The sequence below is a fragment of the Tursiops truncatus genome, chromosome 6 (genome assembly GCF_011762595.2).
Source record: "Tursiops truncatus isolate mTurTru1 chromosome 6, mTurTru1.mat.Y, whole genome shotgun sequence".
NCBI classification, from domain to species: Eukaryota; Metazoa; Chordata; class Mammalia; order Artiodactyla; family Delphinidae; genus Tursiops; species Tursiops truncatus.
In genome coordinates, this window is record NC_047039.1 from 13,261,676 (window position 1) to 13,286,316 (window position 24,641).

General features: G+C 39.0%; 1 protein-coding gene across 9 annotated transcripts in view; it reads right to left on the minus strand.

Annotated features, from left to right (window-relative positions):
- Window positions 1-24,641, minus strand: part of CDCA2 (cell division cycle associated 2) — a 53,013-nt gene that overhangs the window by 15,928 nt on the left and 12,444 nt on the right. For 5 of the 9 annotated variants that reach the window (XM_033857635.2, XM_033857639.2, XM_033857634.2 and 2 more), the window contains exons 5-13: window positions 21,620-21,770; window positions 20,198-20,394; window positions 18,343-18,430; window positions 13,009-13,271; window positions 10,886-10,970; window positions 10,176-10,420; window positions 5,838-5,916; window positions 4,813-4,901; window positions 3,372-3,509 (exon numbers count right to left, since the gene is read on the minus strand). In XM_033857635.2, the coding sequence (XP_033713526.1) occupies window positions 3,372-3,509; window positions 4,813-4,901; window positions 5,838-5,916; window positions 10,176-10,420; window positions 10,886-10,970; window positions 13,009-13,271; window positions 18,343-18,430; window positions 20,198-20,394; window positions 21,620-21,770 (1,335 nt within the window). The remainder of the gene's footprint in view (window positions 1-3,371; window positions 3,510-4,812; window positions 4,902-5,837; window positions 5,917-10,175; window positions 10,421-10,885; window positions 10,971-13,008; window positions 13,272-18,342; window positions 18,431-20,197; window positions 20,395-21,619; window positions 21,771-24,641) is intronic. The other 4 variants (XM_033857641.2, XM_033857640.2, XM_033857636.2 and 1 more) reach the window with 4 other exon arrangements.

The window sequence follows — 24,641 nt, forward strand, 5'->3', positions numbered from 1 at the left end:
ACGTGGGATCTTCACTGCCGCGTGCAGGATCTTTAGTTGCGGCATTCAAACTCTTAGTTGCAGCACGTGGGATCTAGTTCCCTGAGCAGGGATCGAACCCGGGCCCCCTGCACTGGGAGCATGGAGTCTTAGCCACTGGACCACCAGGGAAGCCCCTCTTTTTCTTCTCATATGGCACATCTTCCATTTGCTCAATCATAGGTCTTTTTGTTTTTCCCTCCAGAGACCTCCTCCCTGGAGCACCCTTCTCTTGCTCAAATTTGGCCTGATTGCTCTTCTAGGCTGACTGAACAGCTATAATCAGAGATTTCTACGGCACTCCTCTCCTGTGCTATTAGACCCACTGTGTCCTGGATTCTCAAGCTTACTTCCTCATTTTGCTAGAGTGTATCTCCCTCCAGTAATATTAAAAAACCAAAAAACCAAAAAACACATCTCTTGAGTGTCTTTCACAGTAATTGAATTTGGCTGGATACAGAATATTGGGCTTAAATTAAGTTTCTTTCAAAGCTTTAAATGTCCTGTTGAATTCTCTTTCAGTGTTCAGACTGCTGTCAAACTTGATACCACTCCGATCCTTGTTTCCTGGTAGGAAAGGTCCACTGTTCTCATTATCCTTATTGTTCAGTTTCACACTGACATGTCGAAGTTGTGGTCTTTTCTCTTGGTCCTAGGAATTCAGTAGGACCTTTTAACTTGAAGACTCTTTTCTTCAGCTCTGGGAAACGCTCCCTTTTATTCTGATAACTTCCTTCCATTCCATTTTCTCATTCTGAGACTCCAACAAAGTCTCCTAGATTGGTCTTCCATGTCTGTTCTTACTAGTCTATCATTCTCGTGTCCTCCCTTAACTTTCCTTAACTTTATTCTCTAGTCCAACTACCAAGTTTTATATATTTTTACAAACCTTTCTTTCTCTGCTCCTTTTTCATAGCATCCCCTGCTTCTTAGTTTTCTGCAGATAATATTTTCTGAAATATGAATATATCAGAATATTTACTTTCACGAAGTTTCTTTCCATTTTCTGAATAACCTTTCTCTCTGGGGGTCAGTTTTTCAAACTTACTAACATTGGTCTTTGACGCTCTTGGTTCTACTCAGTTATCTGACTCTTAACTTAAGAAGATACTGGCTAAACTGGTAATGGGTTTCCTCTGATTTCCAGCTCAGCCTCTTTCTTGCATGGGAATTCTACCAGGAACTCTGTGCAACACAGGGCAGGGCAGATGGAGAGGGTCAACCGCAGGCTTTGCTTTAGGGAAACGAGCTGGCTGTCCAGACTGTGGGACCTTCCAAATGCCAGAATGAGAACATTCAGGTGACAACCCCTGTTCTGAGCTTCAGGATGGGAGAGGGAGTGCGGGGCAAACCGGCGCAAATTGTTTCACATACAGGACTTCAATTAATCCGTTTCCACTACCACTTCTCACTCTCAGCACCACTGGACCTGCCAATACTGGGCCCAGAGTTCCTCGGGATTCCCATAAGCAGGCTGGCTCTCCCTCCTCACCAGCACATTCTGGGCTGTAAACCTTTCCCCCTCTTTTATCTGTCAACCCGCTCCCATCTGCTTGTCTTCCAGAAATTCACTGAAGGCTGTTGTCAGTTGCTGAATACCCCTCCTCACCCCCTTCCTCTTCTCATCGCTATTCTAAGCCTATTCCTTCTATTACATCAATTATTTTGGCTCAGTGGGGTCCTGGGAGGGGTTGGGGCAAAACTTAATGGTCAACCCTTCTTGAACTTTCTGGCTATTAGTTTCATGTGAAGAAGTAGGTGGACCTTCTTCATAACAGTGTTTTGTAGAGAGCAGGAAGGAACCCAGTCTCTAATGCCATGATCTAAGACGTATGCATATTTTCAACTGATGTGTATTTTTTTTCAGCAAGAGGATCTTTCAAAGGAGTGTGTGACCTAAAGAAGAAACTGAACCAGGACAACATCCGGTTTCTTCCGGCTCTGCCGACTTGGGGATGTTTGTGCAGTGTTTAAACCAAGTGAGGCAACACTTTTTGGTTCATGAATCAGGAGGGAAATTTGCTGTTTTGGGTGTGTGTGTGCTGGGGTGAAATGGGTAAGTTTGGTTTTGGAAATGCTGAGTTTTGAGATGTTTGCAGGGTGGTCTAAGAAAAGATGCCTAGTAGGTAGTTGAACCTATGTTAACCGATGGGAAAGATTTGGGAGTCGTCAACCGTGCTGCATATGAAACCACCCAGAAAATAAAGCCATTTCGAAAGACAAAGAGTAGAACTCTGGGTAACATAAACATTTAGGAATGGGCAGAAGAAAACAAATCTTTAACAGAGACCACATAGGACAATTCTCAGTTATGTCAAATGCTGTGAACAAGACCTCTAAGGATGCGCTGGATTTTAGTCACTAGGTTATTAAATGCCTTGGAAAAATAATGAAAGTGAAGTGGCAAACTGGTGGCAAAAGAGGCCTGACTTCTAATAGTATCTGAAACAGTGACTCTGTAGCAGCCTCTGTGGGTCTCTCCAGCAACAGTGTTGGATGGGAAAGGGGATAATGGTGCATTAATCCAGGGTGGGAGCAGAATGAAAGGGATGAAGACCCAAGATAATGGACAAGAGTGTTGAAAACAGCTGAAGACAGCTTAGGATGAATAAGGAAACACAGGAAGTTAAAGGATCTCTGAAAGCTGAAGAGTTAATACTAGAAGAGGCATGAGTAAGATGGCATGAGAACACTGGATGGATAGGAGGCTGGGGTCGGAGAGTGGGGGGTCGGAGAGTGGGGGGACACATAAATGTGTATTATTAAAACTGGGAAGGTCTTGGATACCAACAAGCTGTAGGGTATGGCAGGGGACGGTCCAGCTCAGTGAAGCGGAGGGCAACACCAGGACCTGGGTCAAGGTGCTAGATCTGCTATCCACAAAGAGGCGGTGACGTCATGAGCCGGCACAGGCCTCTGAGTGTGGAGGAAGACAGAGCTAGTTTCTAAATTCTTCCTGCAATACGGGGAGAACATCCAACCAGCCACTGGCAGTAGCAAAGTCAAACAAGAGGCAGATGGCACATGCATCCCTAAGAAATCAGAGGATTCCCCAAAGAGGGTGAGGTTAGATTAGATCAGATTCGAAGATAAGAATCAATTCCACATTTGAGTGCCCATGATTCCCTGTGCTGGGTGTATGTAACCCAATGAAGAAAATGCAAAAATGGCCCTCGGGTAATTCATAATTGAGTATATAATCTCTTATGGCCCTTTCGATTCTATGATAAGATGATTTTAATACTCTTGGTCCAAGGCCAACTAGGAAAAATTTTGTTTCTGGGTTTTCCTAACCATACAACAAAGAAATGCACCACTTCTACTCTTTATTACATCTTTAAACACACACTCACCTGATTCTTTCTAGGAAGTGCTCTGTCTGCGCGATTGCTTTCTTGAGACTTCCTCCTATTAATTTTCTTTTCTTTATAAGGCTGAGCTTCTGTATTAAATAAGTTGCAAACACTCTCTTCTGAAAAACTGATCAACTGCTATAAAGAAAATTAAAAGCAGGGCTACCATAAAACAGTCAGTTACATTTTCATGAGTGTCTCTCACATTTCTTTTCCCTTCCCTGCGGATTCTACCATTTTACATCCCATTTCCGCTTAATTCACAAATTCCATTAGAAGTATTTTAACCAAGTCACATTCAAAAGAGGGAAATAGTAATTTCTGATTTCTGATCAAACTTTGACCCAGAAGCATATGCACTCTGTCCTACTATTTTATGGAAGAGAAAAAAACAACTTAAGAATCGTTGTTTTAGGTGCAAACTATTATATATAGGATGGATAAACAACAAGGTCCTACTGTATAGCACAGGCAACTATATTCAATATCCTGAGATCAACCATAATGGAAAAGAATATGAAAAAAATATACATATATATAACTGAACCACTTTGCTGCACATTGTAAATCAACTATAGTTCAATAAAATTTTTGAAAATAAAAAATAAAAAAGAATCACTGTCTTATTCATTCATCAAATATTTATTGAACATCTACAATGTAGCACCTAACTACTGATGGGTTATAGGGGGAAAAATCATGAACCGTCAGATTATCTAAGTTTGACTTCTGGGTTTACCATCAACAGTATCAGTGAAAAAAATATCAGTATGCTATATGTTTATGCACTGTGATGCTATAGATAAAAATCCAAGTTCATCTAATTTAATAAAATCGCAAAAGACATGCATTCGATGGGAGTTATGCTCACACTGAAGACAACTCAAGGTAGTTTTTGAAAAAGTTATATTTATGGCACTTTCTGACTGTTAATACGTGACTCTGGAGAACAAATGTATGGACATCAAGGGGGGAAAGCTGGTGGGTGGTGGTGGAGGGGGTTGGGATGAATTGGGAGATTGGGATTGACATATATACACTAATATGTATAAAATAGATAACTAATAAGAACCTGCTGTATAAAAAAGTAAAATTAAATTTAAAAACTAAAAAAAAACATGCAACTCTTCTCCACTTTGCACTTGGATATAACTCATAAAACCACACAGATCCCAAATAAACTTTCTAAATAGACTACCTTCCACATGAACACACACTCTGAAAGCACCTCGTTTATTGTATTTTTCTTCTAACAGAATTAATTAAAATCAAATCAGGAAAACAGCATTATCCTGGCTTACATGATAGGTAGATATGGTATTAGTTCTTAACACATTGATTAAACCAAGATTTAACTGATAAAGCATTTGATCGTGAAAACAGAGAAAAATCTAGTGCAAGATTTAAAAACAGATACATTGTGCCAAATACAAACACTTACACTTCTTCTGTTAGAGGTCCGCGTTGCTCTACCAACTTTACAGGAGGCTATTTTCTCGTGGTTATTTGAAGAGGCAAAGGTATCAGTGCCTGATGAGCAAGACACAGCAAAATTAGGGTAGCTAACAAAAAGCTGTAAGACCCATCATCTATTGGACACACTGGATGCTCTTTTGGATACCAATTTTGCTTTTAGTACCCTACCATATCTGAACATATTACCAGGAGAAATAAATTTTGAGATTTCAAAAACATTTTTAAAAACATGAAAATACTTTAATTTCACAAAGTTCAAAAAATTTTAATTTGGTCACTTTGAACGGTATAAATAAAAGGCAGTATAACCTGTCAAAGAGCATAAGCTTTGGAAGATGATAGGCTATACTTCCAATTTAGCTCTAACTTAACACTCCATGTCTTGGATTCTGTGCTAATGAGCTTGGTTTGTGTCCTAGAGCCAACAAGATGTGTTGGTGATCCATTAAAGGATTTCGACCAGGGGAGAGACGTGAATAATGGTTCCATTGCAAGTGCTTTGCCCGTGACATTTGCTGGCCAAGTCCTGGTTTGTCAGGAAAGCACAGAGAGATCTTTGTTGCCTTGTCATGATCATAAAAAAAACTAGAGACCTCAGAAAGTACATATGCACAAAATGCCATGTTGATGTTGATGAACAATTTTGTGTAATCAAAAATGACGCTTAGGATTCATATCATTTCAATTGTGCAACCTGAAAAGGAGCCTACTGTCAATCCTTAAGTGTTGAGAGGGCAACTCCACTACTTGCAGTGACTTGAAAAATGTGGCTACCCATCAGAGGAAGTTAAATGTGGGTGATTATAAAGTATGGACTTGGTATGGAAAGGGATGGATAAGAGACTTCTTGTAAGCTTTTCTACACGATTTGAGTTTTTGAAAAATCAAGTACGATCATAATAAAAATAAAAATTTTAAAATAAGGTGATTTTCATATATACACATATTTAAAATGACATTTATGATTTTTAGATAAGCCAAAGTTACTACCTGAAAGAGTCTCAGAGATTGAAGACTTACTAAGAGGACTGAGACCTGCAAATGATACCTGAAGAGGTTCTATGTTTTCCTAAACAAAGAAAAAAGTAGAAATTAGATATCTTTAAATCCAGTGGACATAGAAATAATGTGCCCATAAGAAAACAATACGTACTTATTTTTGTAGGAGGAACTGTAATAAGCATAAAGATGGGAAATAAAAGATTAACCAAAAAAAGAGCAAAAATAAGATACTGGATAGAAAAATAAATGTTTTATAATATTTACCAATCATATTTAAGGAAACCATGCTTACTAACTACAACCCACCAAAATAACAATTAAAAATATAAAAATAATTTTTAAAAAGTGAAAGTAGTCATGATGATCCACTAATAAGTTACTTTTTGGCTTATTTAAAATCCCATATCCTAACGCCAGTAAAGTAAGAAAATTCATTAATAAACACAACCAAACATTACAGTATTATTCAGGAGACCTTAAGGGTAAATATAAATGCAGATGTCAAATCTTTTCTTTCCCCCAGCCAGTATAATGGTAGCTGTTAATTTTTCATAGATAAGATCTGTCAGGTTGAAAAAATTATTTTTTCTCACCAATTTGCTCAGAGTTTTTAATCTGAAATGAATGCTGGATTTTGTCAGATGCTTTTTCTCCATCTGCTGAGATGACCATAGAGTTTTTCTGTTTTACTCTGTTAATATGGTGAACTCTGCAGACTGGCTTTCAAATAAACCAACCTTGCATTTTGGGGGTAAAATCTCACTTGGTCATAATGTATTTATTCTCTTTTTAGTTAGTATGTTAGTATGTTTGTGAGGATACTGGACTGTAGTTTTCTTCTCTCATAATGTCTGATTATGGTATCAGGCTACTGCTGACATTGATGAGTTGGGAAGCATTCCCAACTCAATTTGTTTGGAAGAATGTATGCAGAATTAGTATTGTATCTTCCTTAAATGTTTGGTAGAATTCATTAGTAAAATCATCTGCACATGCAGTTTTCTTTGTGAGAAGGTTACAATTTAAATTTCCTTAGTTGATATAGAGCTAACGAGACCACCTATTTCTTCTTGAGTGAGATTGATAGCTTGTGTCTTTCAAGGAACGTAGCTTAAGTTGTTGAATTTATTGGCATAAAATAAAGTTGTTCATAATATTCTTTTATGATCCTTTTAGTATTATTAAGATATGTAATTATGTCACCTCCCTTATTCCGTATATTGCTAATGAGTATCCTCTCCTTTTGTCCTGAACAGTCTGATTAGAAGTTTACTATTATTTTCTGCAGCAAAACCTTCTGATTTCAATGATTTGTCTCTATTGTTTTTCTGTTTTCTATTTCATTGATTTCTACACTTATCTTTATTACTTCCTTTCCTCTTCTTAGTTTGGTTTCAATTTGCTTTTCTTTTTCTAGTTTCTTAAAGTGGAAGCTGAGATCATTAATTGGAGACCTCTATTATTTTCAAATACAGGCATTAATTTTTAGAAATTTTCCTCTAAGCACTGCTTTACCTGCATCCCACACATCTTTTGTTACTTTATAGTGGCTTAGGGTTTACAGCACACATCTTTTAACTTATTCCACTTTGTTTATAGCCTAAGAACCCCTCCCAACCTTTATGCCATGTTAATTTGGTTGTATATTTTACTTACCTAGGTTATAAACCAAACAAAATATTGTTGTTACTCCTGCTTTGAATAATTATCCTTTATGGAGACTAATTAAAAAGAAGTCTGTTACATTTGCCCACATACTTAGCATTTTCAGTGCTCTTCATTCCTCTGTGTAGACGCAGATTTTCCTGCAGAACTATTTTCCTTCTGACTAAAGGGCTTCCTTTTCAACACTTCGTCTAATGCCAACCTGTTATGGTAATGAATTATTTCAACTTTTGTTATGTCTGAAAAAGCCTTTATTTCCACCTTTTCTTTTGAAAGATGGTCTCACTAGATAGAGAATTCTAGTTTGACAGGTTATTTTTGGTTTTTTGCTCCAAGTAGTTAAATACATCTTTAAAAGATGTTGCTGCACTGCCTTCTGGCTCGCTCGCATAGTTTCCAACCAGAAATCTGCTGCCTCTTATATTTGTTCTTCTTATGTCACATGTCTTTTTCTCTCTGGCTCCTTTTAGGCCATTCATTGTTGATTTTAAGCTTTGTGTATTTTTCTTTATGTTTCTTGTGCTGGGAATATGTTGAACTTTAGGATCAGTGGGTTAATAATTCTATCAAATTTGGACATTTTTCAGCCATTATTTTGCAAATATTTTTTTCCTGTTCCTTCCAATCTCTCCTCTCCTTTGGGAACCCTAATTACAAGCACTTTATACCACCTGAAGTTGTCCCAGATCACGAATTGTCTGCTCATTCTTGTTCAGTCTTTTTCCTGTGTGTCATTGAGAATAACTTCTATTGCTACATCTTCGAATTCACTAATCTTTTCTCTTGCAGTCTCTAATACGCTATTAATCTCATCCAACATATTTTTATTCCTGGAGATTATAATGTACAGAGTTTGATTTGGGTCTTTTCTTTATCTTCCATGTTCTTAAGAAGCTCAATCCTTTCTCACATTCTTGAACATATACGAAATATAGTTAAAATAACTCTTTCAATGTCTCTCTAGAAATTCTATCATATGTGTCATTTCTGAGTCTATTTCTATTGACTGATTTTTCTCTTCATTATGGGGCATCTTTTCCTACACAAGTATTAATTTTTAATTGAATGCCAGACATTTTGAGTTTAACATTATTTGTTGCTAGATTGTTTTGTTTTGGTTTGGTGGGAACGATAAAACCATTTTATTGAGGGCCTTCAGAGGAGGGTTGAAGGGCTGGGAGGACAATGAGATCTGATGCCTTGGCCTCCCTGGGATCTCCCCACCTTCACAGCTGCCAAAAGCTGTTTTGATATTCTTGAGGTTCATTATGCAACGCAGTTACATGGGTATAAGTTAGATCCTTTCAAGACTTGCTTTTAGGCTTTGCCAGGCTTTTAGTTTAATTCTGCTCCACTAATGAAGCAATACTCTTCTGAGTACCTGACACCCTCTGAATTACAAGGTTTTTCTACATGAGTTGGTGGGAACACAATTCCTGCCCTGTGTGAGCTCTAGGCATTTCCCTCTGCTCCATTTGGGCAGTTCCTCCCTGGCCTGGGGCAGTTTACTCACAAGGATGTGTTGACCAGCACTCAGCTAGAGACTTGACGAGACCCTTTGCAGATCTCCAGAATTCTCTCTCTCTGCAGGTCTCTTCTCTCTGGTATTTTACCCCGTGAACTCCAGCTTCCTTCACTTTTCCAGACCCCAAATCCATCTTCTCAACTCATGGAGACTGCCAGGCTCCACCAAGGTATCCCCTCCCTGTGCTGCAGCCTGGAAATTCAGCCCAGGCAGTAAGTTGGGGCTCTCGTAAGGCTTACCTCATTTGTTACCTGCCTCAGAGATTACTGTCTGTGCTTCCAGACAGTCAATGCCGGTGAACCACTGTTTCATATCTTTTTCTCTGGCTTTTTAGTTGTTTCTCATGGCAATGTAAATTAGGTCCCTCTTATTCCATCTTGGCCAAAAGCAGAATATTCTTATTTCAAAGTATAACAGCAAGAGAGAGATTGAATGATGGCCCCAATATAAAAATGGGTAAGTAAAACTAATAGGCAGTTCTCAAGAAATTCAAATAGCCTATAAACATGTGAAAATGTTCAAACCTCACTAACAAACAATATTTTCCAGTCATCTTTTTCTCCTATTAAGCTATTTTTAAAAAAAGTACCATTAAAACCCAGGGTTTACAAAGGTATAATAAATTAGATCATTTATAGTGCTGTGAGTTCAAATTAGTACATACTTTCTGAATAATTTAGCAGTATGTATCAAAAAGTTCAAAAAATGTTCATATTCCTTAATCCAGTAATCCCACCTGCAGAAATTCATCTTAGGAGGAAGAACAATTTATACTTATAATATATCAATCCTAAGATTGCTACTCTTTCAACATTTTAACACCTCTGAAATCTGAGTACATGGTGTGTATCACAGTTTAACTTTCAGCCTTTTTTCTTAGTGATAGATAAAACAATGGCACATCTTACAATCAATAGCAGTTAGATTTCAGAAAATACGCTATGTACAAGGAGTCATGGAAGTATTGTTTTTAATAGGAGAAAACTGGTAATCACCTAGCTAGAAAATGCATTAATTTGTACCATGACACATTGCTCAGTCCATCTCATGATATCAAAGCACAATTATTGCTCATGCAAAATAGGTGAGGTCTGATGAAAATGTAAACAAGATTGTTCCACACTTTTCACACTTACAAGATTCTCTCCCTTGTCATCAAAATTTGGTTGAAGTAACCCCTCAGGAGCTGGGGACTGTTCAAGTAGCAGGGGACTGAGGGTACTTAAATCCTTTTTACGAACCGGTGTTTCTCCTTTACGCAACGGAGTGTTTGCTGGCAAAGATTCATCAAACACTTCAGGGCTTAGGTCCTCTCCGAAAGTAACTCTCTTCCTCTTCCTCACATTTAGAGAGTCTGGTACTGTACAATTTTCTTGACCTTCTATTAGATAATAAATGGGAATATATTTAAAAACTAAACTACATTTCTTATCTAAAAGACATATCCTAGAATCTTTTCACATGATTGCATCTGGCTATTTGTATAACAGAAAACATAGTTTGTACAGAAAAAAAGTTTAAAGTGGAAAAGATAAGCAATATTTCTAATTAAAATATGGTCATGGATTTTAAAGTAAATTCTGCATGCCTGTCTTAAAAGATTACAAAATTGAACATCAATTTCCTTACAAGTTTCACATTAAGCAAAAAGGGATAGATGACATGGGTGGAACCAATTCTGAAACTTCAACAGAGGGTCCATCCCTCCCAACTCTTCTTCATTCCCATGTAATTTCAGAAGCATCAGGCGTTAGTAGATCATTGAAAATACTACATACTACCTCAGGTTTTTTTCATAACAAGCACATGATATCTTCAGGCTTCAAAATAAATCTGAATTTCTTACCTGCTTTTCGTTCTTTGCAACAGTTTGCAAGATTTAAGATTAAGCTTGGATGAGTCCCACCATCACAGAGGTTGTCATGGTGTTCCTAAATAAAATAAACACTGATGAATAATTTTACATATATAAATACATACACACAGACATTAAGAACAACAACTTCAAATTTTCTTCCTGCCAAGGGTAGATACTACATAGTACTGCAGATTATCTTTACTTTCATAGTTGATCTGACTTAAAATGTCATGATATTAGCCACAACGAAAAACTGGGTTCCTTAGCTATCATAATACTTTAGTAAATAGTTTCAGGCCAAAATTAAAGAACAGAAATCCACAATGTGGGCTAAATTCATTCCCTCATTCTTGACCTGGCAAGTGACTTGAAGGAAAATGTGAATGGCCAGAATTACAGTGTACTCTGGATGGTGTCAAACGAGATAGACTATATAAATGGTCTAAAGTATAAGAATTCCACTACAACAAGAAAAAAACAAATATGTACATGGCATAATAGGGTGTTTTGTCTTTTAGACATGGGAACCACACCTTTTATAAGTGTATAAATCTCCAGTCTACGATACTATATTCCTGAGTTAGAACAAGCAAAGAAAGTAGCATTTGTCCTTCTGTGCTTCTCCAGAAGATTATAGAGTAAGCAAGCTGGTGAGGAAAGGACAATGTGAATCCTGAAGAACAGGAGGGGCAAGCCCAAACACAGGGCCACTGGAGCAAACTGGGCGAAAGCCGGGGCTGTGGGTGGCTGAGAGGCACCTCCAAATCACCATCTGTTTGTCCCGTCTCATCCTAAGCCCTGACCAGCCCTTGTTCTCTAGAGCTGGTCATTTTCTCCAGCACACCCATCCCAAGAGCAGCCCCTTCTCTAAGAAACAGTCCTGCCCTAAACAAACCTCCTTCATCAAGCATCTCCTGAGACTCAGCTTCATTTTCCCAACCAGGAAAATGCTCACATCTGTATTTGTGAAATAAGTGAACTTATACTACAAAGTTCATGTTAACGTTTAGATTTACTTTTCATTATTACCATGAAAGTTATCCAACAACTCAAACAGAATACACTTGCAAGCTTTGGGCAGCTGAGCAAGAAGACCATTAGTTGTGAAAGTCTTCATATGATTTTAGTGGCAGGACTTGATGTTTCTGCTACATTAACACTGTTAATTGATAAGAGTTACACAGATCATTAAGACGCTAAGTCTCTTCTTTGAGGAGAAGATAAAACAAATAAAAGATAAAAATGAGCAGTGCTGTATAGAAACCCAAATCAAGCTCTTTAACCAGAAAAATTGTTAAAACATTTAAAAATAACAACTGACCATATATCCATGTAGATAGAAGGTAGTCTAGTTCACTTTGGCTTTAAAGACAGATTTATAGGTATAGCTGTATGGTCAAGAACAACAACAACAACAAAATGTGTAATTCTCATTTGCCAGGCACTGGTGCTAACTGCACATTATTATCCTACTTCATGCGCAAATTACCCTGTAAGGAAGTTACTAATATTGTCCTTTTATAGATAAGGAAACCAGGGTACAAAAAGGTTAACTAATCTACCTAGTTCTTAAACTTCAGCGTCAGCGAATGAAACCGGGCACTGTGACCCCAGAGCCGTCCTCTCAACCTCTCAGAGTGTTTACAGCCTGTCATGGATGTTTAACATCAGATTCGTCTGGGTTCATTTAACAACTTCAAGCCTGAGTTTATGTAAAATGGGGCTAATACCTTTCTTGGATACTGCTGCTGCATGTACATCATATATTCCAGAACCTTCACTGGAAGTACTCAATAAATGCCAGCTAGCTCCCATCAACCTACTCTCTTCTCATACTAGCTCAACTTAAAGATGCTCGCCTGTAAGAGGTATCTTGAAAAGCAGACATTTTTGGTGGAAATAATTAACAAACTCACACATTAATAACTTACGAAACTCTTACAAAATATGGTCTACCTATATTAAATTCAACATACTATATTCCAAACTGAGTTAAAAAAAAAAAAGACATTTCCTGTTAGGCCAGTATTACATAACATTTCAGAGGTATTTCCTTGAACCAAAATGAATTTTTATTCAACTTGCTTTAGGAAATGTAGCTCTATACTGACCTGCAGGCTGTCTAGACACAGCTTTGCAGAAGGTTTCTTCAGCACAGAACGAAGTACAAAGGTCTCAGAGGATGGAATGTCCCTCTGGCACAGTGGAGTAACCAGTGACCTGGCTTCAGGAGCCATGTCTGTACTCACTTCTGTAAATTTGTCAACTGAAACCGCATCGCTGGATCTTTTGCCCTCTACAGAGTCAGCGACCTGGATTCCTTCAACACAGAGGTGTAAACATGAGAGGTGGCAGACATCTGAGTCAGTCTGTTCTACAACAAAAGTAGTAAGTATTTACAAAAGGAATAACAACCTTTTCAGAAATTCAACCCTAAGATATCCTGCTTGAGGAGTAGCATCTGGGATTTCACTTGGAGACATAAAACAAAGAGAAGCGGCACTGGCCACAGATTTTATTTCAAATCTGACCACTGAGGGCAACAGTGAGTAAGGTGTCTTGGCTCCACGGAAATCTAAGAAGGCCCCCAGGGCTCAACTAGTAACTGTTACTCTGCTTCCGCTCACGACACCTATGGTCTGCACCATGAAACTAACTTGAGCCAGACAACGAATCATGACTGATTTTATTGGTGGAGTCAGAGGCATTTTCAGCACGCAAGGGTACTGGGAGGGAAAGGACAGAATGCTGAGGAGAACGACTATCAGATAAAAAAATGAACATGTTGTATGTGCCCCCAAGCAAGGCAAGGCTCCCCCCTGCAAATTCTCACAAGAGAGCATTGCCTGATGATTGACATTTAACAAATATATACTGGGCGCTTAAGGTGTGACAGGCACTTTGCGAGAGATATAAACACCACAGATAAAGCCCCCATGGCCTCAGAGGACAAACAGACAACATAAAATATAGTAACTGGGGGGCACAGAGGGAAGGAGGTAGCTGTGCCCGTGTAAAAGGGTAGCGTGAGGGACCGTGTGATGGGACTGCGATATATCTTGACTGTAGTGTGGTTATGTGAGTCTACACCTGTGATAAAATCATGGAACCAAATATACACACAAACGTGTACACGCAACACTGGTGAAATCTGACCGAAGAGGTCAGTGGATTGTACCAGTGTTGATTTCCTGGTCGCGCACTGTATTACAGTTATGCAAGATGTTACCACTGGGGAAACTGGGGGAAGGGTGGACAGGCTTTCTTCCTATGGATTCATTCTTACACCTGCATGTGAATCTACAGGCATCTTAATATAAAAATTAAAGAAATGTACATATAATAACAAGCGGTAACCCATGCCATTAAGGAGAATAATGCAGAGATAGGGTTAGGGTATGGGAGGGGTGGAGGTGAGTTCAAGGACAGCCTGCTGAGCAGGCACCTGAACACAGTGAGGAAGCGAGCCGCACGTGTGTCTAGGGAAGATTATACATACGCTCAAAGCCAAGTGCAAAGACCAGTGACAGGAGTGCCCCTGGCGTATAAGAGGTGGGGCAAGGCCAGAGTGACTGGAACAGAGCCAGCAAGAAGACAGCTAAGCCACAAGCTCAGAGTCAAGGCTAAGGACCAGGTCAGGTGCGGCCTAGTAGGAAGTGGATGGACTGGATTCTATCCTAAGTATGCTGGGAGGCCAGGGAGAGATTCTGAGGGGAGTGACATAGTGTGACTTGCATTTTATTTATTCTTTTTTTGTTGTTTCTGTTTGAAGGGTAACAGGTTTTTTTTTTTATAGGCGTCAGTATTTAGAGGGGTTATTTTTCTTCCCTCCAGTTTTATTGATACAAGGTGTGCAGCATAATGATCTGACTTCCACGTACCACGAAGTGATGACCACAGTCAATCTAGTGAACATCCACCACCTCATACAGATACAACATGAAATAGAAAACAATTTTCCCTTGTGATGAGAACTCCTAGGATTTGCTCTCTCTCTTTTTTTTTTTTTTTTTTTGCGGTACGCGGGCCTCTCACTGCTGTGGCCTCTCCCGTTGCGGAGCACAGGCTCCGGACGTGCAGGCTCAGCGGCCATGGCTCACGGGCCTAGCTGCTCCACGGCATGTGGGATCTTCCCGGACCGGGGCACGAACCCGCGTCCCCCGCATCGGCAGGCCGACTCTCAACCACTGTGCCACCAGGGAAGCCCAGGATTTGCTCTCTTAACAGCTTTCACATATACCATACAGCAGTGTTCATTGTATTTATCATGTTGTACATGACATCCCTAGTACTTATTTATTTTATAACTGGAAGTCTTTACCTTTTACCTGCCTTCCTCCAATTCACCCTTCCCCCTTCCCCGGCCTCTGGTAGCCAGAAATCTGAGCTCTTTTTCTATGTGTGTGTGTGTTTTTGAAGTATCCCACTTTATAAGACCTCTTCCCTCTTCCTAAAGGTGCACCGTCTGAGATATAATAACCTCTGGGGTGCCACCAGATAACCAGCTTAAAATAAAACACTGGAACCAGCACTAGACTCCTTTAATCAAGGCCCTACCGCCTATGGGAGATTTGTCTTTTCCTGTCTTATACAATGTTCCTGCTTAGGGCCTAGAGGGGTGTTAAAATGGGATACGTTGGCCCTTGTTGTGATGTTCCCAAGAAGACAGAGTGTACAGGGAGGTGTTAGGTATGATGACAGTTTTTAATGACCATACTTCATACATTCTATAACCACTGTCAAAGAATATGTCACTCCTAAGACAAAGTCGCATGAGAGTAAAGCAAGAGAATTGGTAAGAATTGCTGAAGGCAAAAGCATCCCATTTCATCCAGGTAACAAACTCATAACCCTGCTCTCTGCCCCATCTATCCATCCATCCATCGCATGATTAAAATTAAGAAGTCAGAGCAGATGTGCACCACAAGAAATGCTGAAGGAAGTTCTTTTTCGGGTTGAAAGGAAATGATACCAGACAGAAACTTAGATCTTCAGCAAGGAATGAAAAGCACCAGAAATGGTACCTATCTAGGTAACTATAAGAGGCTATTTCCAATATACACATATTTCCCAATACACATGGTTGTTTAAACCAAAAAAACCTTATCTTGTGGGGTTTAAAATGAATATAAATATAGTATAGATGACATCTATAGTGTAAAAGGACCATAAAAGACATGGGTGGGAGGAGAGGTAGTAGATCTGTACAGTTTGTAAAGTTTCTGTATTTCACCTGAAGTTGTACAATATTAGCTCTAAGAAGGCTGTGAAAATCTAAGGATGTATATACCACAGTCCTTACAGTAACCATTAAAACAAAAAAAAAAACCAAAAGATGCAATGAGGTATAGTTTAGAAGGTAATGGATAAATAGATTTCTAAAATTTCAAATAAGCCCAATAGACGAGAGGAGGGAAAACAAAAAATAGAACAGAAAATACGTGAAAGAAATGGCAGATTTAGGGGATTCTCTGGTGGTCCAGTGGTTAGGACTTCACACTTTCACTGCTGAGGGAGTGGGTTCAATCCCTGGTCAGGGAACAAAGATTCTGCAAGCCGTGTGGATAAAAATTTTTTTAATGGCAGATTTAAATAAAACCATTTCAATAATGACTTGAAAGGTTAATGCACCAAATATGCCCATTAAAAGGCAGAAATTCTCAGGATTGACAAAAAAGCAAGGGCCAGCTATACATATACAAGAGTTTTACTTAAAGATAAAGACACAGGTATGTTGAAAGTAAACCTAATACCTTATGGTGACTTTCATTCAATACAAACATATTGAATGCTGGTCCCTTTTCACACACTTAAAAACCAAAAAAATCATGTGTAGTGTTTTCTCTAACAAAATATACTTGTTAAATGTTTAGAGATCCTATTCTTTCTTTTTCTATTGAATATAGTTCCCTGTGCTATACAGTAGGACCCTGTTGTTTATCTATTTTATATATAGTACTGCGTATCTGTTAATCCCAAGCTCCTAATTTATCCCTCCCCCCACCCCTTTACACTTTGGTAACCATACATTTGTTTTCTATGACTGTGAATCTTTCGTTTTTGTTAATAAGTTCATTTGTATCAGTTTTTTAGATTCCACATATAAGTGATATTACATGGTATTTGTCTTTCTCTTTCTGACTTTATGATAATCTCTAGGTCCATCCATGTTGCTGCAAATGGCATTATTTCATTCTTTTTTTTTTTTGCAGTACGCGGGCCTCTCACTGTTGTGGCCTCTCCCGTTGTGGAGCACAGGCTCCGGACGCGCAGGCCCAGCAGCCATGGCTCACGGGCCCAGCTGCTCCGTGGCATGTGGGATCTTCCTGGACCGGGGCACGAATCCATGTCCCCTGCCTCGGCCGGCGGACTCTCAACCACTGCGCCACCAGGGAAGCCCTATTTCATTCTTTTTTATGGTTGAGTAATATTTCATTGTATACATATACCATGTCTTTATCTATTCATCTGTTGATGGACATTGAGGTTGCTTCCATGTCTTGGCTATTATAAATAGTGCTGCTATGAACACTGCGGTGCCTGAATCTTTTCAAATTACAGTTTTTGTGTTTTCTGGATATATGTCCAGGAGTGTCCAGGAGTGCAACTGCTGGATCACATGGTAGCTCTATTTTTTGTTTTTTAAGGAACCTCCATACTGTTCTCCATAGTTGCACCAATTTACATTCCCACCAACAATGTAGGAGGGTTCCCTTTTATCCATACCCTCTCCAGCATTTATTGTTTGTAAACTTTTTGATGACGGCCATTCTGACTGGTGTGAGGTGATACCTCATTGTAGTTTTTTTTTTTTTTTTGCGGTACGCGGGCCTCTCACTGTCGTGGCCTCTCCCGTTGCGGAGCACAGGCTCCGGATGTGCAGGCTCAGCGGCCATGGCTCACGGGTCTAGCCGCTCCGCGGCATGTGGGATCTTCCCGGACCGGGGCACGAACCCGTGGCCCCTGCATCGGCAGGCGGACTCTCAACCACTGTGCCACCAGGGAAGCCCTCATTGTAGTTTTGATTTGCATTTCTCTACTAATTAGCGATGTTGAACATCTTTTCATGTACCTACTGGCCATCTGTATGTCTTCTTTGGAGAACTGTCTATTTAGGTCTTCTACACATTTTTTGATAGGGTTGTTGTTTTTTTTGATATTGAGCTGCATGAGCTATTGGTATAATCCCATCCTTTATAATACATTCTATCAGCTTGGAAATATTTCACTAGTTCTTATTGGTAGTAATTCAAAAAAGAAAATGTCATCTCTCACGTAACAAGAATTCTAAAACATTTCTAATATACCATGAGCTCCTAAAATGTAAGGAACAGTTTTAGTTTTCCCAAATGTTAGCACATAGGTAAACCAAGCATAAATGTCTATTGAACAAACATTTCAATGGGTGAATGGGCACATGTACTAAGGAAAAATGAAATACTTACCACTTGAAGCCTCTGTGAGTTCTGAAAGTAGAGGATACTCTCCAGCTAAACATCCAGACTGTAGATTTAAACCAGATTCAGAAGATTTCTTGGAGAAAAATAAGAGTAAAGAAGTATTAAATTTTATTACTTATAGGATTACTGATATTTTTATAAAGATTTGAGTAAGCATTATAGATTATCTGGAAATCTGATATTAAATCAATCAATCCATCACCTTCATTATCTAGTTAATTCTTAAGGAAGTATATAGGAATCCTATATTAGGAACCTCCAAACATCCTACCCAACAATTTTCAGTTCTCTAGGAAACGTTTATAGGACACATTTTTGCTGTCTTACTGTTTGAAGTCTAGAAAACTATGTTAACTGCTTTCTTTTTTTTCCTCTCTTTTTTTTTTTTTTTTTTAAGGTTAGTCAAGTGAAGCAGTGGGAGTGAAGAAGGAACAAAGAAATCTGTAACTGGCTGTGATCAATTAATTGTAAACACCACTGCATTCGGACCAGCCAACGCTTTCTTTAAAGAGGAAATTCTCAAAATAAAGAAAAATATAATGACTAATCAAACAACAGAAGGTATCAATAGCTAGAAAAGGAAAACCATCAATGGCCAGGATAGAAAAAGACACTCATATTAATGTAAAAACCACTTGTAAATCATGGTGTATGGCCAAAAATTAATGGAGGTTCTGATAGGAAAAATTATTGTCAGATGATGATTCCATATCTACTAGAATAGAGCAGAGGGAATGGAGATTATAAGCGACTCTGAGATATACATGAAACCCACGGGGGCCCTGATGGTCAACCTTAATGACCATCAAGCATTTATTAAGCCAGTCCAGATAAGGTCAACAGGACATGTACTGGATCTACATGACAGAGAAGGTGCAGGAAAAAAGCTTCCACTCTACCAGTATTAGGTGTCTTCTCTCACTAAAAAAACAGAAACTTGCTGTATCAAACCAGAACTAAGGGTCGTGCGAGAACTAGATCCCCGTTTACATTTGTGTGAAGGTCAAGGGTCCTCAACAGTATGATTATTATTATTATTATATACATTTTTTTTGGCCGCTCCGTGCAGCACGTGGGATCTTAGTTCCCCAACTAGGGATCGAACAAGAGTGCCCTGCAGTGGAAGCGAGGAGTCTTAACCACTGGACCGCCAGGGAGGTCACTTAACAGTATTATTTAGTTCACGTTGGTTATCATCTTTTGATGATGTTGACAGCCTCTAGGTAGTTATAAGGAACAAAAAAATCCCTACAGCTACTTGAACGCAGTGGGGAGAGCAAGGGAGAAATTGCTAAAGGGCACCATGCTTTCCAGCCGGTATTAAATCAGTGAGGGGCAGCAAGGCAGACCTCCAGACCTGAGGGGTAGAGCCCAAGTATCATCCTTGCCTCATTTACCAGTTCTGTGTAAATTAGGTGCTCATATGTCTGTCTCCCCCAGCAGACAAAAAGCTGTTCAAGGGCAGGACTGTGACTTTCTCACCATTGGACCATTGGTATCTACAACAATACCTCAAATAATAGAAGACCAGAGGGCTTCATCTTTTCATAAAGTCTTTTTCATATCAAAAGCAGCATGTTAATCAAAACTGTCTCTAATAACCAATAAGCCAACCAACCACAAAAAAAATTTAGCAAGGAGGAAATTTCTCTCTCTCTCTCTCTCTCTTTCACACACACACACACACACACACACACACACAATTTAAAACCCAGCTAAAATACCACAATACAATATACATAAGTACTATAATTGCAAAAGGGCCTTGACAGTCAGTCCTAAAAGTGACTAGCCAGAAATCCAAAGCTTCATTTTCCTATGTTTCCAGTAAGTGAATTACCTCAGAGAGATTTGCAGAAGTTTCAACAGCACACTGCCTATCTGTATTGGGAAAAGCAGCAACATTGTGTATCTGGAGACCAAAGGCATCAGTTAGGTTTCCATCAGAGCTGCTCGGAGAGGATATTCTCTGTCGCTTGGATGACAAGTTTGCAGGGAACTCACACTGTTGACATTCACCAAGACTTTCCTTTTTGGCTAGGTACACAAGACAAAATAAAAACAAAACAACACAGGCCTTCAATATTTTATTTTACAGCATCATTTGAAAATTGTGTACATCCTAAGTTTAGTAAAATTTAATGCTTGAGCCTAAATACTTTATCAATGAAAACTCCAGTAGTACATTTTTTATTCCAAAAGGGAAATCTAACTGAAAAGTAAAAGACCATGACTGCTAAAAAGATAAAAATTTAATTATTAGAATTGACTTTTTTCAGACTTTAAAATGTACAAAGATACGCCAAGATACATTTGCAATTTTGATATAGTATCTCATTCTATTTTTAAGTTTAGAATGAAACCTTTTCTTTTGAACATTTTAAAGGATGTGGTTATGTTCTAATATTGGTTCTACTTTGACCGTGTATGATTTTATGAAAAATACAGCCACAGTTCTTCCTAGGTACAAAAAGGGAATTTAATTGTCTACAGAACTTTAGTAATGATGTAAATAAAATATTTAAAAGCTCAGATAAAAACTGAAAAATAGGTAAGTTACAAATGACAAATACAAATGAGTACATCGGAGCAGGTCATGTACTGCAGAGGTAGATGAACTGGATTTGTCTTGAGTAACAACGCCCTGCACCCAAGGAGGTGTTGAAATGTACTTGAAGATAGTTCAAGAAAGCACACAAAACCATTTGGAACCTTAGGGTTATGGTGGTTACAGCAAGACCAAGATTTTGTCTAGTTCTGGTGTTTGAAATGCTTTGCAATTGGAAAATCAAAAGTGACAAAAAAATTACCAAATAAATTACAATCTAAAAGTTATGGTAAAGAATATGGCAGGCTATTAAGATGTCAGGCTGAACATATCTGTTTATAATATCAGAGTTGGGAGTCTGGTATTCATTTAAATGCTTGCCAAACTTAATAATAATCCTCTAAAAAATCAAGGTTTGTGCACTCAAATCTACCATGTGCCCTATTCTAAAGATGAAATGAGCCCACTGGCTTCGACATTATAACACTTAGCCCTTAATTGTGGCCACGTGGATATGTAAGACGTAGGCTCAGGAGTGCTTGATACTATATTTTTTCAAGAGAAACCAGAAATCCAGATTTTTGTGTGAAATGTCCCAAATTTTAAATGGTAGGCCCTATTGAAAAATACAGCTCTACTCAGAAAAGACTGTAGAACTAAATCTTTATACTGAGCATGGTCTGAATAAATACTAAAGCCCTTCTTTCTACTCACTTGAGCCTGTGATCTTGAACTCTCCTTCCGTCTCTGAGAGTTCAGGACAGTCAGTCATTTTCGCGTTTTCCTTTATGGAGTGAAAAGCTGACTGGAAGGCAGATATTTGTTCTCTTAAAGAATGAACATTTCGATACAAAACAGGGCTGCCCTGTTAAAATACAGAAGCACAGAGGACATTATAAATCAAACCAAAGATAGGCTTTTCGAAGAGCAGAGGTAATAAGTTAATAGAGCAGAGCCTCTCCTCCCGTGAACGACACACTCTTAGTCTGAATATTCGGTGTACAGCCATCGTCTTCGTTTCTCCTCTCTCCTCCTTAATCTGAGCAAAGAGCAATAGCTACATGGGAAGTATAAATGTGGAGCTATAGGCTGGCCAGTACTGATACTGACAAGCCCATGGACCAGACAGGAGAAATCTGGAGGAGATAGAAAGCACTTTAAAAGGGCAGCCAGACAAAACACATCCCAATTATTTGAGGGCTTGACAATCTTTAAAAGGATTCTTTCTGGGGGTGGGGGGGAGGGGTGCTTAAGGACGCTCTTTTATAACTGAGAGTCCATAACCTGAGATCGCCTCAGCGAATCAAATGTGAAAGGGAAAGAGGTTCCACACAAAATGTTTGAGAGGCCAGTTTAAGAGACTATACGGATGTTGAGCTGTACGAGTTGTTTACGTATGTTGGATATTAATCCCTTAAAAAATGGGCAGAAGAACTGAACAGACATTTTTCCAAAGAAGAAATGCAGATGGCCAGTAGGCACATGAAAAGATGCTCAACGTCGCTAATCATCAGGGAAATGCAAATCAAAACCACAATGAGATATCACCTCACAACTGTCAGGATGCTATCACCAAAAAGACCACAAATAGGGACTTCCCTGGTGATCCAGTGGTTAAGACCCTGGACTTCCAACACAGGGGGTGCGGGTTCAATCCCTGATTTGGGAACTAAGGTCCTGCATGCCCTATGGCGTGGCCAAAAAAAAAAAAAAAAAAAAGATCACAGGGCTTCCCTGGTGGCGCAGTGGTTGAGAGTCCATGCAGGGGACTCGGGTTCGTGCCCCGGTCCGGGAAGATCCCACATGCCGCCGAGCGGCTGGGCCCGTGAGCCATGGCCGCTGAGCCTGCGCGTCCGGAGCCTGTGCTCCACAGCGGGAGAGGCCACAACAGTGAGAGGCCCGCGTACCGCAAAAAAAAAGAAAAAAGAAAAAAAAAAGACCACAAATAACAAACATTGGCGAGGATGTGGAGAAAAGGGAACCCTCGTACACTGTTGATGGGAATGTGAATTGATGCAGCTGCTGTGGAGAACAGTATGGAGGTTTCTCAAAAAACTAAAAATAGAACTACCATATGACCCAGCAATTCTACTCCTGGATATACACCTGAAAAAAACAAAAACACTAATTCGAAAAGATACATGCACCCCCAGTGTTCATAGCAGCACTATTTATAATTGCCAAGATATGGAAGCAACCTAAGTGCCCATCAACAGATAAAGAAGATGTGGTATATGTATACAATGGAATACTACTCAGCCATAAAAAAGAATGACATTTTGCCATTTGCAGCAACAAAGATGGACTTGGAGGGCATTATGCTAAGTGAAATAAGTCAGACAGAGAAAGACAAATACTGTATAATATCACTTATATGTGGAATCTAAAAAACACAATAAACTAGTGAATGTCTAACACAAAAGAAACAGACTCACAGATATAGAGAACAAACTAGCTGTTACAGGGCTGGGGTGCGGCAATATAGGGTGGGGGAATAGGAGGTACAAACTATTGGATGTAAGACACGTTACAAGGATGTATTGAACAAAACAGGGAATATAGCCAATATTTTGTAATAACTAAATGGAGTGTAACCTTTAAAAATTGTATACAAAATAAAAATTAAAATCAGCAGTAAGAATTTTATGTCTGTACAGTCAGCAAAGAGTTTACCCAATAAGAACAACAAAAGAAAAAAAGAGAGAGAGAGAGACAGACTATACGGAGATCACAAGAAAGCATCAAATCCTGGAGACAGGGCTAAGGAAGAAGGGATAGGAAGAACTTGTCTATTTGGAAATTTTACCAAAGTTTTCCAAAAATATCCTTAGAAAATGATCTGCATGGCACCTTTGTCACATGTAGGTCTCAGCATAACTAGTTCCATCCAACCTAGTCTCTATTCATTTCCATCCAGACACACCCTCTCCCCAGGGGCCAGAACAATATACAGATGTTCTGAAGTAGCTTTGACACCCACCCACATATACCCTCTCCCCTCTGGCACCCCCCAGCTAAATCTTCCTGATGTCATGGGAGCTTACTTCCTTAGAGCTAAAAGCTAGCCATTCACTGAAACTACAAAGTCAAATAGTTAAAAAAATGGTCTAAGCACAGGAGCTCTCTGGAAACCCTGCTAACAGGATTTCAACCAAAGAGTGGTCAAATTAAATTGGTATTAGCAGGGACAGAAGTGCCAGACAAGTGTAAGCAATATACAATTTAATAGTTCTGCCACCTGTAAAATAAATTACTGGTTAGGTTCTCTAGGATTTTTTTTCCCCCTTTATTATTTAGACTAACATATTTCCACTGATTTGGAGCTTATACCAATTAAAAAAATTATGCTAAGAGGCGAAAGTAAAGTAAAAAAATTACCTCCCTTTAGAATATCATATGGAGAAAAATCAGTTAAAATCTTGAAGCCATGTTTGATGGTGAATCTGCTCACACACTGGATTCTATTCCCAGTTAAATACCTTCATAAAGCAAACTCTGTTGCATAATAACACAACATTTAAAATTCAAATATCATTGATGATATAAACCTTTACGACATAAACGGCACATAACGTTTATAAAAAGCTGGTGGTCAACTCTTACCTAACTGAGATATAGAGAAAGAAAGGGTTTATCCCAAAGTCATACAATTTACGTAGAATGTACATTTTTTGTACTTATATTTGAACACGGGAGGGTTAGGTTTAATGTGCTAGGAATTTGGAGCATTTTGAAA